General features: G+C 43.0%; 1 protein-coding gene across 1 annotated transcript; it reads left to right on the top strand.

Moving 5' to 3' along the window:
• Positions 1-1,956: 1,956 nt before the first annotated feature.
• Positions 1,957-18,414, top strand: LOC124803153 (prostaglandin reductase 1-like). Its single transcript, XM_047264334.1, has 3 exons — positions 1,957-2,157; positions 13,566-13,922; positions 17,962-18,414. Exons 1-3 carry the CDS (start codon positions 1,957-1,959, stop codon positions 18,412-18,414), a joined length of 1,011 nt encoding a protein of 336 aa, XP_047120290.1.
• The last annotated feature ends 1,823 nt before the right edge of the window (positions 18,415-20,237 follow it).

Genomic DNA, 20,237 nt, shown 5'->3' on the forward strand with positions numbered 1-20,237 from the left:
GCTAGCCCTTGCCACTCAACTAGAAATTTACTTCAGTGTCACCAGACGATAGCACACTGCAGCAGTTGTTTATTCTTCTTTTCTTTACTGTAATGGCGAGGGCTGGTGGCAGTGGCACAGTCCACCGCTCTTCAGCCAAACGGTTTTAGAACATACATGAAAGGGGAATGCTTACAGAGAAGGGGTGACAAAAGGATGACGTAAAAAGAACAGCAATTCAGGTACTTACTTGAAATCATCGATGCTTCAGGAACTAAATAACTCGATTCCAACTTTTGGTGATTTATTTTTTTAAGTAGCATTATTTGTCACTTCACAAGAAAAGTATTAATTTTTTGTCTCTTACAAACACTAAAATCTTCCAAATTCTATTTGTGAAGCTATTCCATGTTGCTCTTTTTCTACCTTCCCAATTGAGAGTTGGTGCTTGCAGGTTTGGTACTGATTTTAAGTCCTTGGATGAAAATGAAAGCAATTTAGGAAACGGAAGAAGACAGGAGAAACGGCTCACCATTATAATCAAACCCCAGTCAAATCTTCTGAGATTCTGACGGACAAATCCAGTTTTCTTGTTCTACACACATGAATCAATCAAAATAATCAAAATAAGAGCTGAAGAGTACAATTTTATCTGTTAATGCGAAATTGTGTTACTTGACGTTAAATAATATAGTGTTACAGTGCTACTTTATCGGAATGTACATTACAGTAAAAGTGACGTTAATCTCAGAGACATTGGTAACAAATCTACTACGGTCCAACTATTCTAAGGTGCAAAATATGCTAGTAATGTTCTGTATATTTTTTAGTCATGTGGCACACGACACTCTCCTTGTCTGAGTAACATAAGCCACAGAGATACCGGTCATTTTTCTGAAACTGTAATCTTTTGTTTGTCTGTGCACATACATCACACCTACGGATTTCCGTCACGTTCGGACAATTCCTTCATGGTGTGTCGTTTTTTGTCTTAGAGTGTACAAGTGAAGCAAGAAGATCATCATAATCAACATTTCCCATCAACCGCTCAAGCAGTTATCTTGACAAATCTGTTAGGTAGCGTCCATTTATATTAAGGTAGTTACTTCAATGATGAAGGTACTTCTTCAGAACAGTCGCTGTTTGAGGAACTTAACACCTTGATATTTGGTAGTTTCTTGTTTTGATTAGCACTGTCAGTTGATGTACGAGCAGACTCCAACTTCTACTTGTGGAGGTGTTCCATATCGCTCTCTCTCTATCTACTCTTCCGCTTGAGAGTCGGTGCTTGCAGGATTGGTTGGTTCAAATGGCTTTGAGCACTATGGGACTTAACATCTATGGTCATCAGTCCCCTAGAACTTAGAACTACTTAAACCTAACTAACCTAAGGACAGCACACAACACCCAGTCATCACGAGGCAGAGAAAGCCCCTGACCCCGCCGGGAATCGAACCCGGGAATCCGGACAGGATTGGTGCTGGCCTTTTAAGTCCTTTGACGGTGATGAAAGAAGTTTAGAAAACGAAAGGAGACAAGAGAAAGGACACTCATTTATCATCAAAACTCAGGTAAATCAATTGAACAGTTGTTGAACTAATCCCATTTTCTTTTTCTACAGACAAGAACTCATCAAAATAAGAGCTTAACAGTTCAGTAGTATTTCTCATAATCTGAAGTTGTCTTACTTGACGTTCAACTATCGACTGGACACAATAAGTGTTAGTTTATCAGAATGTACAGGACAGTAAAAGTGAAGTTAACTACATAGACACTGATAACAACTCTACTACGGTGCAACGATTTTATGATGTAGATTTGCCAGTAATGCCCCGTATTGCTTAGTCATGAGGCACATGAGACTCTGTTTATCAAAGAGACATACGCCACACAGATACCGATAACAACTCGATAAGCCCTCGGCGGTAGTGCTATAAGAGCGGCTGCGTTTGAGCCACCAGATCAACATCGGCGACCATGGTGAAGGCACGCAAAATCGTACTCGCCAGACACTTCCAGGGAGAGCCTCGACCTGAGGACTTCCGAATCGAGGAGGAGGACCTGCCGCCTGTCAAGGATGGACAGATCCTGGCCGAGGCTGTTTACTTCAGCGTCGACCCCTTCCAGAGGGGGCACAGGGCAACGCACAAAGTGGGAGACACCATGGTAGCAGCCCAGGTGAAGTATTTCTGATTTGCTTTCGAACCTAAGCTGACCCAGTGAGGTGAACTGCATCCACATGCAACCACGGTGACGCCACTTAATGACGTCACCAACTTTTCATGAGAGCAGAGAGAGAGAGAGAGAGAGAGAGAGAGAGAGAGAGAGAGAGAGAGAGTTCCGTCTTCAGGCCACAAGTGGTGCATCGGGACCATCCGACCGCCGTCTCATACTCAGTTGAGAATGCGGATACGTGGGGCGTGTGGTCAGCACACCGCTCTCCCGGTTTTATTTGACCGGAGCCGCTACCATTCGGTCGAGTAGTTCCTCAATTGGCATCACGAGGCTGAGTGCACCCCGAAAAATGGCAACAGCGCATCGCGGCCTGGATGGTCACCCATCCAAGTGCCGACCACGCCCGACAGCGCTTAACTTCGGTGATCTCACGGGAACCGGCGTAACCCCTGCGGCAAGGCCGTTGCCTAACTTTTCATGAGGAGATACGCAAATTCTGGTGGCATTTTTGTAGTGGCTCCATCTTTTCCTAATATACAAATTATCCACAGTCGTTTGACTCTGTGAAGGCACTAGCTTTCCTCAACCATCGATGAACGACTTCCTACTGCTGCCTGGTGATTACACTGGTGATTGCACCATCCATCTGTGTATAATTGTCCGTAAATGATACTCATTTCTGACATTAACAGCTGGGATCTGTGTTTTTACCGGTACCGCGCTGGCTATACTCGTTAAAAACAAAAATAAATTTAATATATTATTAAGGCATTAATAAAGGTCTCGTTGCTCCCTTTGCCTTCTTTGTAATGTGGTTGTTTCAATCGTAAACTTATCGTTTACTAGTATTTGTAGGGGTCTCTCTTCCTTGCAGGCACTTTTCGTTTCCATATGCAACGTCCACTGTGTGAATTCAACACACTACTATTTTATGAACAATTCGTATTATAGAAACCAATTTTCTGCTATTAAAAGGGCGGCTATAAAACCAATAATATGCTTTGATCATACGCCCGTCATTCTTCCTGCTGCTTTAAACAGTACTAACAGTCCTTGAAAAGTACATTTAAGCCAGAGAACTTTTGTTAATATATGCAGTGGCACTTTCTGACCCTAACTTGACGTCCATGTGGCGAGAGACATGAAATACAGTAGTGCTGACCCGACAGCCTTGAATGTTTATTTAGTGGGTTCTCAGAAGGATATCCTTGTGATATCGCTGTTATAAGACACCAAAGAGTAATTCAGTTCCTTCTCCAAAACGAAAACGCATCGATATTTAGTCTACCATCACAGTACAAGAATATTAGGACAATTCACACTGTATTCAGCAGTAATGACTCCACTATGAAATTAACATCATACTACAAGTTTGAGTTCTTGAAACTTAATTACCAAGTTGGAATCTTCTACGAGTTCCAGTTCAAAGATGGCCTCAGCGTCAAAAAATTTCGTAACTTTACTCAAACACAAAACGTCTGCAACGTTGCAATGTTGATGACGAATCTAGCTCAGAAGCACTCTGTCTTGACGTATGTGTTGCATTTGTAACTGGCTAAGTTGGATAAATTTGTGTTTCAGATGTTTCATTCTAGTTTCATTTTTTTGTCACAAGGTGTTCATTAATCTTCTCAGATGAACTACTCTTCGTCCTTGCTGTATAAGGAAATCTGATCCATCATCTCTGAGAAGTCTGTGAAATCTAATGATGTCTAGTTTCGCATTTGACTTAGCTGTTTGTTTGGTCAGAATGAAACGCGGCAAGTATTTTGCGCGCCGGATGCATTAACAATTACAATACGTACTGGCAGAAAACTCATAGCAACATCAGAATATAATTAATGTAGAGTAATGAAACTCCAGAAGTAGATTTGTCTAGGTAGTATACTTAATTAAGTGATGAACATTGCAAAATTGCAGGTTAAAAGCGCGAAATAAGCCATGGCAAACGCGAAATGCTGGTGCATTGAAAACCGGTGTGACCGTCAGTAAGTTGAATGCAGGCATGCAAACGTGCATGCGTTGTGTTGTACAGATAACAGATGTCAGTTTTTGGGATGGAGTTCCACACCTGTTGCACTCTGTCTATCAATACAGAGGTGGTTTGGATGACGCTGGAGTTCTCATCCGATGATGTCCCATATATGCCCTCTTGGCGACGGATCTGGTGCTCGAACAAAGAAAATATATCGACACTCTGCAGAATATGTTGGATTACGACAGCAGTATATGGGCGACCGTTATCCCGTTGGAAAACACCTACTGGAGCACTGTTCATGAATGGCAGCGCAACGGGTCGAATCACCAGACTGACGTACAAATTTGCAATCAAGGTGCGTGGGATAGCAATGACGGTGTTCCGCCTATCATACGAAATCGCACACCAGACCACAACTCTAGGTGTATATCCAGTATGTCTAGCTCGCAGACAGATTGGTTGCACACCCTCAACTGGGCTACTTATAACCACCACACTGCCATCACTGGCACCGAGGGAAAACCAGCTTTCATCAGGAAACGCAACACACCTCCGCCCTGTCCTCCAGTGAGGTCGACACCACTGAAGTCGCAAGTGGTTGTGGTTTGAGGTAATTGAGACCCACACAACAGGGCGTGTGGCTCGAAGTTGCCTTGAAGTAACCGATTTGTAACGGTTCGTTGTGTCACTGTGGTGCCAACTGCTGCTCAGACTGCTGCTGCAGATACAGTAAGTTGCCGTATGCCGAACACGATGTTCGTCCCTCTCGGTAGGGCTTCGTGTCCATCCAGAGCCCGGTCTTCTTGCGACCGCACCTACTCGTGACCACAGCTTCCAGCAATCATGTACAGTGACTGCATTGCTGTCAAGTCTTTCTGCAATATCACAGAAGGGACATCCTGCTTACCATAACCTGTTACACGAGCTCGTTAAAAGTCAGTGAGGTGTTGATAAAGTGGTCTTTGTCACCTTAAACGCATTCTTGAGTAACATCAGTGTAAGAGGTAACAACGCTCACGCCCATTACAATTGTTGTTGTTGTGGTCTTCAGTCCTGAGACTGGTTTGATGCAGCTCTCCATGCTACTCTATCCTGTGGAAGCTTCTTCATCTCCCAGTACCTACTGCAGCCTCCATCCTTTCCTTAGTGTATTCATCTGTCGGTCTCCCTCTACGATTTTTACCCTCCAGGCTACCCTCCAGTACTAAATTGGTGATCCCTTGATGCCTCAGAACATGTCCTACCAAACGATCCCTTCTTCTGGTCAAGTTGTGCCACAAACTCCTCTTCTCCCCAATTCTATTCAATACCTCCTCATTAGTTATGTGATCTACCCATCTAATCTTCAGCATTCTTCTGTAGCACCACATTTCGAAAGCTTCTATTCTCTTCTTGTCTAAACTATTTGTCGTCCATGTTTCACTTCCATACATGGCTACACTCCATACAAATACTTTCAGAAACGACTTCCTGACACTTAAATCTATACTCGATGTTAACAAATTTCCCTTCTTCAGAAACGCTTTCCTTGCCATTGCCAGTCTACATTTTATATCCTCTCTCCTTCGACCATCATCAGTTATTTTGCTCCCCAAATAGCAAAACTCCTTTACTACTTTAAGTGTCTCATTTCCTAATCTAATTCCCTCAGCATCACCCGACTTAATTCGACTACATTCCATTAACCTCGTTTTGCTTTTGTTGATGTTCATCTTATACCCTCCTTTCAAGACACTGTCCATTCCGTTCAACTGCTCTTCCAAGTCTTTTGCTGTCTCTGACAGAATTACAATGTCATCGGCGAACGTCAAAGTTTTTAGTTCTTCTCCATGGATTTTAATACCTACTCTGAACTTTTCTTTTGTTTCCTTTATTGCTTGCTCAATATACAGATTGAATAGCATCGGGGATAGGCTACAACCCTGTCTCAATCCATTCCCAACCACTGCTTCCCTTTCATGTCCCTCGACTCTTATAACTGCCATCTGGTTTCTGTACAAACTGTAAATAGCCTTTCGCTCCCTGTATTTTACCCCTGCCACCTTCAGAATTTGAAAGAGAATATTCAAGTCAACATTGTCAAAAGCTTTCTCTAAGTCTACAAATGCTAGAAAAGTAGGTTTGCCTTTCCTTAATCTTTCTTCTAAGATAAGTGGTGGGGTCAGTATTGCCTCACGTGTTACAACATTTCTACGGAATCCAAACTGATCTTCCCCGAGGTCGGCTTCTACCAGTTCTTCCATTCGTTTGTAAAGAATTCGCGTTAGTATTTTGCAGCTGTGACTTATTAAACTGATAGTTCGGTAATTTACACGTCTGTCAACACTTGCTTTATTTGGGATTGGAATTATTATGTTGTTCTTGAAGTCTGAGGGAATTTCGCCTGTCTCATACATCTTGCTCACCAGATGGTAGAGTTTTGTCAGGATGGCTCTCCCAAGGCTGTCAGTAGTTCTAATGGAATGTTGTCTTTTCCCGGGGCCTTGTTTCGACTGTCAAACTCTTCACACAGTATCGTATCTCCCATTTCAACATCATCTTCATCCCATTCCATGCCCATGATATTGTCCTCAAGAACCTCGCCCTTGTATAGACCCTCTATATACTCCTTCCACCTTTCTGCTCTCCCTTCTTTGCTTAGAACTGGGTTTCCATCTGAGCTCTTGATATTCATGCAAGTACTTCTCTTTTCTCCAAAGGTCTCTTTAATTTTCCTGTAGGCGGTATCTATCTTACCCCTCGTGAGATAAGCCTCTACATCCTTACATTTGTCCTCTAGCCATCCCTGCTTAGCCATTTTGCACTTCCTGTCGCTCTCATTTTTGAGACGTTTGTATTCCTTTTTACCTGCTTCACTTACTGCATTTTTGTATTTTCTCCTTTCATCAATTAAATTCAGTATCTCTTCTGTTACCCAAGGATTTCTACTAGCCCTCATCTTTTTACCTACTTGATCCTCCGCTGCCTTCACTATTTCATTCCTCAAAGCTACTCATTCTTCTTCTACTGTATTTCTTTCCCCCATTCCTGTCAATTGTTCCCTTATGCTCTCACTGTAACTCTGTACAACCTCTGGTTCTTTCAGTTTATCCAAGTCCCATCTCCTTAAATTCCCACCTTTTTGCCTTTACTTCAGTTTTAATCTACAGTTCATAACCAATAGACTGTGGTCAGAGTCCACATCTGCTCCTGGAAATGTCTTACAATTTAAAATCTGGTTCCTAAATCTCTGTCTTACAGTATGCATTTTATTTGTATCGTCATAGTGGCTCTACTAGAGCCGCTCTTATGCGACTGGTGCGAAATTTGGATACATATAATCTTTCAGATGTAGAAAAACGTCTATCAACATTGGTTTATGTGACAAGTCTTTCTAGGTGTTGCGATGTTTTTCCGTCAGTGTATTTATCTTTATGAGCCTGACAACGGGGAAATGCGGTATGAAAAATGTTATTGATATCATAAAACGTGGTGTCTGGCAGTAGGTACCGTGTGCAATTATAGCTCTTTCCTTTTATCTCAGAGACTATTTTAATGATTTATGAGTGTCTGGGGTATGTGCAAAAGTGCTGAGGCTACGAGACGGAGCGACAGGAAATGCTTAGGAGGAGCAGATCGGTGGCAGGTGTACGAGGCCGCAGTCTGGGTGGCGTAAGATTCTTGGAAGTGAGATCAGCACGAACCAACAGGAAGTGGCAAGCAATGCCCTCGCACAATGATTGCTGGGAGATGCGGCACCTCTTGTAGTAGTCAGGGGCGACTTTTCCATGTTTTTCTGAGTTATGTCACTAAAGATAAAACCTTCTGGGTTGTTAGGCCGCGTCATATTTCCTTCTAAAATAATCGACGTTTCGACCCCTCCGCTGGAATCTTCTTCAGGATGTTCTGACGTCCACTACTGCTAGAACACTACTCTAGATCCCAGCAGAGGAGTCGAAACGTCGATTATCGGACATCCTGAAGATGATCCCAGCAGAGGGGTCGAAACGTCAATTACTTTAGAACGAAATATGACGCGGCCAAACAACCAAGAACATTTTATCTTTTTTCTGACTTATTTTGAAGGATAAAAGAATAGTATCTGCCGCTTTCAGAGAGCGCAGGACACTGGATACCAGCTCTAGCCTCATACCGGTCGTTTCTGAATTTCTCCAAACTGCTTATGAGGCTATGGACATTGGCGGGAGAACTTGCAGTTGGTGTAAGGAAGAGTGTCGTCTGATCGCAGCGTTGAAATGAATACTTTTTGGTAGTAGGGAAGGATTTTATATTTCATTGGAGGCTGGGAAAAGCGCTAGTTTTCTAGGGATTCTGTGTTGGAGCGGATCCTATTAGCTGGATCGCCGAGCTTCGTAATTTTTCCGTTGGTGACAGCACCCCAAAAGACGTCTGCACGTCTCCATTGCTCAGCTCGGCACATTGCAGCCTTATGTAGAGTTAGTGTAATTGGCAGCTCCAACAAGAGATCCAGGTCCCTCGCCTGTCTCATCTTCTTTGCAGTGGTAATGAATATGTGAGCTTAAAAAATGTGCGGTCTTCTGGATTTTTAATCACCAACTTCCAATAACAGTTCTCATCAAACATTTTGTGATCTAATAGTTGCCACTTATCAATGAACGTTGGGAGGGAGTAAATTCTTACGATGGCACGAAGTATTAACTGATAGGGGTGTGTCGCTGCCTTCCATTTAATCATTATACATTGAAGCCCCAAAGAAACCGGTATAGGCATCCATATTCAAATACAGAGATATGTAAACAGGCAGAATAAGATGCCGCTTTCGGCAACGCCTACATAAGCAACAAGTGTCTGGTGCAGTTGTCAGATCAGTTACTGCTACTGCAATGGCAGGTTATCAAGATTTAAATGAGTTTGAACGTGGTGCTATAGTCGGCGCACGAGCGATGGGACACAGAATCTCCGAAGTAACGATGAAGTGATTTTTTTCCCGCACGACCATTTCACGAGTGCACATTGAATAGCAGGAATCCGGTGAAACATGAAATTTCCGACGTCGCTGTGGCCGGAAAAACATCCTGCAACAGCGGGACCAACGACGACTGAAGATAATCGTTCTTCGTTACAGATGTGCAACCCTTCCCCAAACTGCTGCAGATTTCAGTGCTGGACCATCAACAAGTGTCAGCGTGCGAACCATTCAACGAAACATCATCGATATGGGCTTTCGGAGCCAAGTTCCCACTCGTGAACCCTTGATAACTATAGGACACCAAGCTTTACGTCTCACATGGGCCCGTCAACACCGAAGCTGGACTGTTGATGACTGGAAACCTGTTGTCTGGTCGGATGTGTCTCGCTTCAAATTGTATCGAGCGGATGGACGTGTAAGGATATGGAGAAAACCTCATGAATACATGGACCCTGCATGTCAGCAGGGGACTATTCAAGCTGGTGGAGGCTCTGTAATGGTGTGGGGCGTGTGCAATTGAAGTGATATGGGACTCCTGATACATCTGCATACTTCTCTGACAGATGACACTATCGTAAGCATCCTGTCTGATCACCTGCATCCATTCATGTCCATTGTGCATTCCGACGGACTTGGGCAATTCCTTCAGGATAATGTGATATCCCACACGTCCATAATGACTACAGAGTGGCTCCAGGAACACTCTTCTGAGTTTAAACACTTCCGCTGGCCACCAAACTCCCCAGAAATGAACATTTTTCAGCGTATCTGGGATGCCTTGCAACGTGTTGTTCAGAAGAGTTTCTATCCTCTCGTAGTCTTATGTATTTATAGACGCCCTGTAGGATTCATAGAATCAGTTATCTCTAGTACTACTTCACACATTTTTCGAGTCCATGCTACGTCGTGTCGTAGCACTTCGGCGTGCTTGCCGGGGCCCTACACGGAAGCAGGTAGGTGTAATAGTTTCTTTGGCTCTTCAGTGTATAAATTTGGATAGAGGCAATTTTCACAGGGTTTGATTATTCATTACTATGCTGATCTCATAAATTTGTCTATGAAGAAATCTGAATACTGATTTTCATCACTGTTTCTGTTCGACCCCTACACATTACGTTGTAGACTTCTAATTTATATCGTGGAAGATGCAATCAGCTCAAAATCATCTCCACCATATTACTCCAGTCAGAGAGCGTTAGCCAGAGTGCGATATTTCTTTTGCAAATTCCCCACTTTAAGAACTAAGCCTAGGGCCGTAATTTTCGAGATATCCATTTAATCTTGCACACGAGCATTTACACGTTAGTCCTTAAAATTGTTACCTGCCCAGAATTAGTTCTGGAAGGTTCAGGAAAATTCTTCACCACCAGTTTTTGCACACAACATAACTCCTTCCGTTCTTTTTGAAAGTTTGCGTAGAGAGTGGCTTTCTTAACCTAGGAAGTGGAGCATCCACAAGTAAAAATTTTCCCCCAGCACCTCAGATCGATCGTACAACCTCTGGTCTGTCTGAAAAACAGTCCACATCATTTTGTTACAAGAAACACTGCTATCCTTACTGTAGCTTTTAAAACCAAATTCACTCGATCATAATCACATAGAAGGAGAACGTCCTAAATTTCTTTTTCAGTTTTTTACCACTGTATTATATATAAGAGGTTCGTCGTTCAAGACTGTCTCCTCTTAACAATAAGGATTGATGATCCAGGAAATAAATTAGCAGCAAATCGCGGTGAACGAGACAGGTGTTTCATATTGAACAGCATATCATCAAAACTTATTCTGCCTCAGATTTACGTTGGTTTCCATCCGCTGAGTGAGCGTCAGATAATTCCGTCTAAGAAATCAAAGTATGGCATTGTCTAATATTTAGACCTACACTATGCACTGATAAGAAAATTTTTTAAACTGGTCAGAACAACCAAAGTTGAACAATGTGACAGTTGAGACCGTTATACATTTAACATAACACTGATGGTTCATCACTGAGAATTTTTATGACTACCCATGTTTTCGTAACATATAAACCTGTGTACAGAAAGTAATGCTTCCTAAGTGCTGTGTGTACTAACCTAAGCACAAATAAACGCTGCGAATATATGGTATTCTTATGATATAACATGTGAATTTAACTCACTCAAACCAATCAAAAAATTTTACCAGATGTCCATCACCAAAGCGATTTCTGGTCGCTGGTTGACCGTTGTCACTATGTTGAAGATTACAGGGGAACCAGCTGACTGCTACAGCAAGTTTCAAGGAGGATTCTGTTTGAAATCAATCCATGGGTGATTTTATGAATGCAGACAGCGGTGATCAGGAATTAGTTATTTCTAGGTAGCATAAGATGCAGTAAAGTACACTGGACTTTTTTCGCCTCATTTGCGCTATGGGAAGTTGGGTAGGGAAGTGGGTAACCTAAACTAAAGTTGATAAAGAGCTACAAAGTGTTTGCAGAATGAGATTTTCACTCTGCAGCGGACTGTTCGCTGATATGAGACTGCGTGGCAGATTATAACCGTGTGCCGGACCGAGACAGTTACAAAGTGTTTCTGATGTGTGAGTATGTGACTCCAGAGTTGAGATAAAATCTGGCCTGATTATCTAGTATTATTTGATATAGAACGATTTATGTTTCCCTGGATAAGGGTATAAAGCCTGAGGAAAAATAAAAAACTGTATGTAGAGTTTGGTAATGAATCTGATTATGTCATCTGGTGTCAGAACTGGGGATAGAGAAGACAGAGAATGTTGGATTTTTTATGGTGATTTGTTTGTAAATTTGCAGAAAAAAATTAAAATGTGCCTCATGATACAAGTTGGAGGAGATTTAAGGTTCGACCAATATTTGTGGATATGGTCTCTTATGTTTATGATTAAAAGTCTTTGAAATTGTAGCTAGAGCACATTTCGCGAAAGAGTCACATATCAAGAAAAGGAATGTCATGGATATGCTCACACAATTCAAGTGGCAGGTGTTACAGTAGAGGTGCTGAGTGGAGTAATTTCCTTGTACACTACTGGCCATTAAAATTGCTACACCAAGCAAAGATGCAGATGATAAACGGGTATTCATTGGACAAATATATTATACTAGAACTGACATGTGATTACATTTTCACGCAATTTGGGTGCATACATCCTGAACAATCAGTACCCATAACAACCACGTCTGGCCGTAATAATGGCCTTGATACGCCTGGGCATTGAGTCAAACAGAGCTCGGATGGCGTGTACAGGTATAGCTGCCCATGCAGCTTCAACAAGATACCACAGTTCATCAAGAGTAGTGGCTGGCGTATTGTGACGAGCCAGTTGCTCGGCCACTATTGACCAGATGTTATCAATTGGTGAGAGATCTGGAGAATGTGCTGGCCAGGGTAGCAGTCGAACATTTTCTGTATCCAGAAATGCCCATACGGGACCTGCAACATGCGGTCGTGCATTATCCTGCTGAAATGTAGGCTTTCGCAGGGATCGAATGAAGGGTAGAGCCACGGGTCGTAAGACATCTGAAATGTAACGTCCACTGTTCAAAGGGCCGTCAATGCGAACAAGTGGTGACCGAGACGTCTAACCATTGGCACCCCATACCATCACGCCAGGTGATACGCCAGTATGGCGGTGACGATGTGCTTTCACCGCGATGTCGCCAAACACGGATGCGACCATCATGATGCTGTAAACAGAAACTGGATTCATCCGACAAAATGACGTTTTGCCATTCCTGCACCCAGGTTCGTCGTTGAGTACACAATTGCAGGCGCTCCTGCCTGTGATGCAGCGTCAAGGGTAACCGCAGACATGGTCTCCGAGCTGATAGTCCATGCTGCTGCAAACGTCGTCGAGCTGTTCGTGCAGATGGTTGTTGTCTTGCAAACTTCCCCATGTGTTGACTCAGGGATCGAGACGTGGCTGCACGATACGTTACAGCCATGCGGATAAGATGCATGTCATCTCGACTGCTAGTGATACGAGGCCGTTGGAAGCCAGCCTGGCGTTCCGTATTACCCTCCTGAACCCACTGATTCCATGTTCTGCTAACAGTCATTGGATCTCGACCAACGCGAGCAGCAATGTCGCGATACGATAAACCGCAATCGCGATAGGCTACAATCCGACATTCATCAAAGTCGGAAACGTGATGGTACGCAATTCTCCTCCTTACACGAGTAATGACAACAACGTTTCACCAGACAACGCCGGTCAACTGCTGTTTGTGTATGAGAAATCGGTTGGCAACTTTCCTCATGTCAGCACGTTGTAGGTGTCGCCACCGGCACCAACCATGTGTGAATGCTCTGAAAAGCTAATCACCTGCATATCACAGCATCTTCTTCCTGTCTGTTAAATTTTGCGTCAGTAGCACGTCATCTTCGTGGTGTACCAATTTTAATGGCCAGTAGTGTATATTTCCAAGAGTAGTCAAATAAATTGTTACTGATACAACTGTTTCGAGTCAGTGTAGCAATGTGGTAGTGTAACACACAAGCCCATCCACAGGTGGCGCGCATTGTGGAGAGCCGGGCTGCTGGTTTCCCGGTGGGTCGCCACGTGGTGGGCTACTGGGGATGGCGCGACCGCACCGTGGCTGACGTGGGGCCCAACGCAGAGTTCCCCATCCACATGTCGCCGCCCATGCTGGCTCCAGAGCTGGGGGATCTGCCAGTATCCCTGTCCTTGGGAGTGCTCGGTATGCCTGGAATCAGCGGCTACTTCCCGCTGCTGGATGTCCTCAAGCCCAAGGCGGGAGAGGTGGTCGTGGTCAGTGGCGCTGCGGGCGCTGTGGGCAGCATAGTGGGGCAGATAGCGCTCATCAAGGGATGCACTGTCATCGGCTTCGCCGGATCTGACGCCAAGGTATGCAGCAACTTTCTTTCAACTTAAAATGTGCGTGTTCAATAGAGAAGGTAACACTTCTCATTGCGACACACAGATAGTCCTGCAATTGTCTTTTCAATAGATTAACAAAGATTCTTTCTGGTTTTATTCTCGAATTAGAAACATACAAATTTACACTATCCATACACATCAATAAATATGTACATACATATACACACATTGTATTTATATTACATGTGCCCAGTACTTTGCATCCTCCAAGGCGCTTGGAGTGGCTTGCAGGAGATTAATCTTCGTGCAGGATGTAGGGCACAAAAGGCACCGGAGCATGTGGCTTGTGGTTTGTTCTTATCCACAAGCACAGGACGTATCTTCTGTTATGAAGCCCCATCTCTTCAGGTTGTCTCTGGATCGTCCAACCCCTGATCGTAATCTGTTTAAAGATTTCCACACCAGCCAGCTCTCGTTGTGTCCAGGTGGTCTCTCCTTGTTGGCAGCCACTGTTCTGCGTATCCATGGTGGCGCTATTCCAGCCAGGCACTAGAGCTTATCAGTTGGGGTAGGTCTTAAGCAACCTGTGATCAACCTGCAGGTTTCGTTGAGAGCAATGTCTACTCGTCTGGCATGAAATGACCTGTACCAAACTGGATAAGCATATTCAGCAGCAGAAAAGCACAGTGTCATTGCGGAACAGCGAATAGTTTTTGGATGTTATCCCCACTGTGTCCCCGCTAGTTTGCGAATTAGGTTGTTTCGAGCGGAGATTTTCATTTTGATGTTCTTGCAGTGAGTTTTGAATGTCAGAATTCTATCGAGAGTGACTCCCAAGTAATTAGGTGCGTGATGATGCTGGAGTTGGATACCTGACCATGCAATATGTAGCTCACGATTAGATTCCCTGTTCCTTAAATGAAAGGCACACACTTGTGTCTTCGAAGCGTTTGGTCTGACTTGGTTCCGATTGTAGTAGCTTGACAGGTTTCTTTCCACTCTTTCAAAGCATGAGCTCTGCGTAGCAAGGGCTAGGTCATCTGCATATAAGAATCTCCTTGTGCCTGGGGTCAATGGCTGGTCGTTGGTATAGATGTTGAAGAGATGTTGGGGTACATGAAAAGGGTACATGAAAGGAGCCTCCACGAAGATTGCAATGATTTCCGACCAAGATAAGACTTGCAATCGGGAGTACCCTGTGCGTCAGGTTTCTCTGGCGGCTGGTCCTTTCACACCAGAAACATCATCTTGGTCCTTTTCAGGACCACAGTTGACCATCATATTCTTTCTGGTAAAAGTGTAATTGAAATTTGTGTCTGGTGTTCTTTCTGGTTGAAGTGATGTTTTCACACTAATTTTCGAGAGCGAAACGAGCTACCATCTACATTTGACTGCTGAATTAGGAAGGTCTGATACACGCAGTTCTCTTGCCACGCATGCTCGATTCCCGCTCTTCTATGAAAGGTTAGTTCTCTTAGTTATCTGTGTAGACGTTCTCGTACGAACGGCTGTTTTTCTGTATTCTCTAGCATTGATTTGACACATACTACAAAGTTACATTAGTATTCTGTAACGAGCAGTATTACAGTGTAGTCATTTTTGGGCATTTTGGAATAGCACTTTAATGCCTGAGTTGCGGATATATACTTGTGGGCAAGGTACTTTGGAGCAGCACCTTAATGTCTGGGTTGCGGATACTCGTATATACCTGTGGGTTAGGTATCTAGGTTACGTAATGAATAGGTCTGTAGAAATGCATTAATAATTGCTTGAATAATTGGAAAAATAGGTTAGAAAGAATAGTTGAGAACATTTTGAAGGTAATTTATGAATCTGTGCACAATATTGGGTGAACTTTAACTGATACCAATATCAAAAGACCTTGAATATCATTACATTCAAGGTCAATAAACATAATTTGTATTACGTACTGCTGCTTCCAGTAGTGTGCGATCCCGAATAATCACTACAACCATTGAAACTGTCGATCTGTCTATAAGTTCTTAAACACACGAAGAACAATATTTTTAGTAAAAGTAAACCAAGTTCAATAGGTGTCTATCAAGTCTGAGTCATTACCTTCACATTAGTTCTAGCGTGTTTAGTCTTGAGTGTGATAATGTCGATGCAGGAAAGCTCCTTCGGATACGGCGCCATTTATTCTGGTCTCCAAAGAACTTCTTTATGCAGGATTTCGGCGGCAAGTGAAATGATGAATAGATAGGAGTTGAACTTACAACCGTGCGAATAAATATTCCTTTTCTAATAACAGTTCATAATACTTTTAATGAACGGTTAAAAAAACACATAATTAACAATGCTGGTACGACAGATCCAAGCGTACGTGCGTACGCTACCACTCCCCGAATCAAAAGGGTGAATATCCATAAATTAATAAATTAGAGCTTCTTCTTTGTTTCATACAGATATTTAACGATGTATCAAACATTATCCTTGCCACAAAACAACTCGTTAATTTATTTTTGGCGGTGTCTTAGGTTTATCGCTCATTTAGTTTACATTTAGCTCATGTATAGTAAAAGAAAAGAAAAAAATAATAATATGATTCAATACACTAACGCAGTTTAGCCGTCAGGAATCCTGGGATATGTGCAGTGCGCAACTGAGAGATCGATTTTGCTGCGACTATTGCGATCAGTGCACGTATCGGCAGCATTTCTCCGATCGTATTAACAAAACTAGATGCACCAGCATTTTGTACAGAACAAATCAAAGGTACTATCGTAGTGTTGATATGAGTCTTAGTAGCCGGCAGAGCTGGTGTTCAAAATTTTTGGTACCATTTTTGGGAAACAAAAGAGCTTATTAATTGTATAAAATCAGTAAAAAAAGTCTAGATCGCGATGGATATTTTATTAAAATTACCGGTTTCGGCTTAATCTTAGGCCATCTTCAGACAGCACCATCAGCTGAAGTTGATGATGTCTAGAACAGCCAGTAGACCTTAGTCGCTGAAACTGCTCACCAATTGAGGTCTACTGGCTGTTCTAGACATCATCAACTTCAGCTGATGGTGCTGTCTGAAGATGGCCTAAGATTATGCCAAAACCGGTCATTTTAATAAAATAACCATTGCCATCTAGACTGTCTTTCCTCTGATTTTTTATAGAGCTGGTGTTGTCTTTGCATTGCTTTTCTTCCTCAGCTCTTCGACATATCGGCGGTAAGTTAGGTGCCTTATGAGAGCGTCTCTTACGTATTCGGGTATATTCTGCCATCACAAAACTCTGCCCACCCTATCGAATGATGAGGAATTATGGGCTGATCCACTGAGGTGTCCTAAAATCTGCACTCTCACCCCTGGTGGAAAATGGAGTCATGCTCTGGAGGCAAGTTACTGTCTCCAGTCACTCAATTCAGTCAGCTACTTCAAACGGTGCGTCACACAAATGAAGGGCTACACTGTTAACTGCTAAAATAAGTGCAGCTGAATCCAAATATTAACACACTTCAGATTAAGTGAAGAACATCCTGAAAGTGTAACAACAGGAGAAAAAATCGCGAAAGTGCAAAACGTATCACCGGATAATCTGTGATTAAATTCGTACGATACTGCAGATGCCATAGACACATCAGGGAAAGAGCATGACATGGTTCACTTGAAAACGATGAGAAAGCTTTTTGATCGGGCGGTGCCATATCTGTTGAATACTTACCGAAACAAAACTCTAGAACGTATTTTTGTCTTACCTTTGTTTGTGTCAGAAAGAATCCAGGTGCTATGTCTACCTATTTATTACTGTGGACAATAAAAGCTTTTACTACTTCACAACTCGAATGAAACAACAATCAAATATGTTGGTCAGCCACAAAAAAAAAAAAAAAAAAAAAAAAAAAAAAAAAAAAAAAAAAACACGGAAACTATCGAATGTTCTTCTAGTTTTGCGACTAGCGTTTCCTTGGAAGTGAAACGGATTAATGCGTTTATTGAAATATCCAGACCTTTTTTACACTATAGACAGAATTCATTCTTTACACTAAATAACCGAGCAAATAAGTCGATCCAGTATCTGGTTTTGATGTGACTTAAGTCTCTTGTTCTCAGGTGAAATGGCTGAAAGACGACCTGGGCTTTCAACACGCTTTTAACTACAAGACGACAGACGTGTCCACCGCCCTCAAGCAGGCTGCCCCAGACGGCGTCGACGTGTACTTCGACAACGTGGGAGGAGACATGAGCACTAAGATCATCAGCAACATGCGCTACCGTGGTCGCATCGCTCTTATTGGCGGCATCTCCCAGTACAACGAATCAGAGATCCAAAACCTGGTCACTCTGCCGTTTTCATTTTTAGCCAATCAGCTGCGGCTTGAGGGTTGCGGTTATTCGCGATGGCACGACCGGTGGGACGAGGGCATCAGCCAGCTGACGCAGTGGGTCAGAGAGGGGAAACTCAAGTACAGGGAGACGGTGACCGACGGCTTCCACAACGCTCCAAAAGCCTTCATCGGTATGCTGCGAGGTGAAAATTTTGGGAAAGCTGTTGTCAAATTGTGAAAATGCTCTTGTAGTAGATGAGGATACCAGAGCAAATACAGAGACAGTTTCCTTGAACTTTAAATAAAGAAAACATAAAATGTAAAGTGCACGATTTAGCTCAACTATTCCGCTAGAAGTTACGTCTCTAATACTTTAATTTCGAAACATCATCATTTGCAGTTTTAGAGAAATAGTAATAATTGTACTATCAGTTTCCTATCGTATGTGATTTGAATAAAGTTTATTTGTCAACGTGTAAATGCCTCATTAATTTAACTGAAAACATGTGAAAAAATTTGAAAGGTATGTCATACGTTTTGACTAAATACGAAACCAGTAATATAATACAAACGATAAATCTAATACATCAGAACAAGTACCTTGCCGTTACCAGTCATTACAAACAATGTACGACATGTCTATTTATGTCAAAGTATTTACGGAATTGTGAATTAAAGGCTATTTTGGAAACAAGATGAAATACGAGGGTCGTTCAATAAGTAGTGCCCCACATTTTTTTCTCAGAACATATTTATTGTTAATAGTCAGAGTTTGGCGACAATATACATCAACATGTATTGTCCATGTCCTCTTTTTCTACGTTCTATGGCTGTACGCCGATATTGTGGAAGAAAATGTATTCCGTGCTGGTAAAAGCTCTTGTCCTGCAGGCGTAGCCATGTTTTCACCGCATGACTGGCACTCTTGTCGTCTTAAAAGCGTGTTCCTCGTAGAGAATCTTTAAGCGGTCCCAAGAGATGGAAGTCCGAGAGTGCCAGGTCTGGGCTGTAGAGTGGATGAGGCAGTGATGCCCAACTCAATTTGTCGATGTGTTCCTAGGTTCTCAGACTTGTGTTTGGGATTGCATTATTGTGTTCAAGCAAGATTTCTGCTAGATTCTTGTCCCATCGAACACGTCGGAACGGGCTCTTGAGTTTACTCAGAGTCTTCACGTATGCCTTTGAACTGATGGTTGAGCCTCTTGGCATCACATCCACGAGAATGACGCCATTACAGTACCAGTAGGCCGCCACCGCGACTTTTCCGGCAGAGGGAGTTGTCTTGAATTTATTATTTTGTGGTGAATGAGGATGATGCCACTGCATGGACTGCCTTTTTGTTTCCAGCCCAAAGCGATGCACCCAGCTTTCGTCCCCCGCAACGATCCGTGACAGAAAAGCCTCTCCGTCTGTCTCAAAACACTCTAACAATTCAGACGAAATGACCTTTCTTTGAATCTTGTGGTCCGCTGCGGGCATTCGTGGAAACCATCGTGAGCACCTCTGTGAATATCTGAGAGTCTCGATCATTTCAGACGCACTTCCAACGCTGACCGAAAACTGTAGAGCCAATTGTCGAATTGTGATACGGCGGTCGGCACGAATAATGGTATTCGCACGATTCAGCATGTCCGGAGCAGTGGCTGTGACAGGACGTCCCGAGCGTGGCTGATCATGCATGGAGCTCTGTTTCTGCATTTCCTGAGGCTGTAACTTTCTTTACCCGTCGCCCAACTGTACTCCTGTCAACAGCAGCATCGCCATACACGGCACACAAACGTTTGTGGATGTTCACCACGGTTTCTTTTTCTGCACAGAAGAATTCAAAACAGCGCGCTGTTTGTAACGTGAGTCGTATGTAGACACTATTTTAACGCTGTACTACGGCTCTGCCATCTGCCAGAACACTTCGATACTTCACCGGCCCAAAGAACAAACATCAAATGTGAAGCACCAAAAAATTTTCAAATGGCTCATGTTATGGAGTGGACTGTGGGTTTGTGCTGCCCATGTACACTGGATCAGAACATCAGTGTTAGAATAGATAGGCAAAACACGGAG

The sequence above is a fragment of the Schistocerca piceifrons genome, chromosome 6 (assembly GCF_021461385.2).
Source record: "Schistocerca piceifrons isolate TAMUIC-IGC-003096 chromosome 6, iqSchPice1.1, whole genome shotgun sequence".
In the NCBI taxonomy this organism is placed as follows: domain Eukaryota; kingdom Metazoa; phylum Arthropoda; class Insecta; order Orthoptera; family Acrididae; genus Schistocerca; species Schistocerca piceifrons.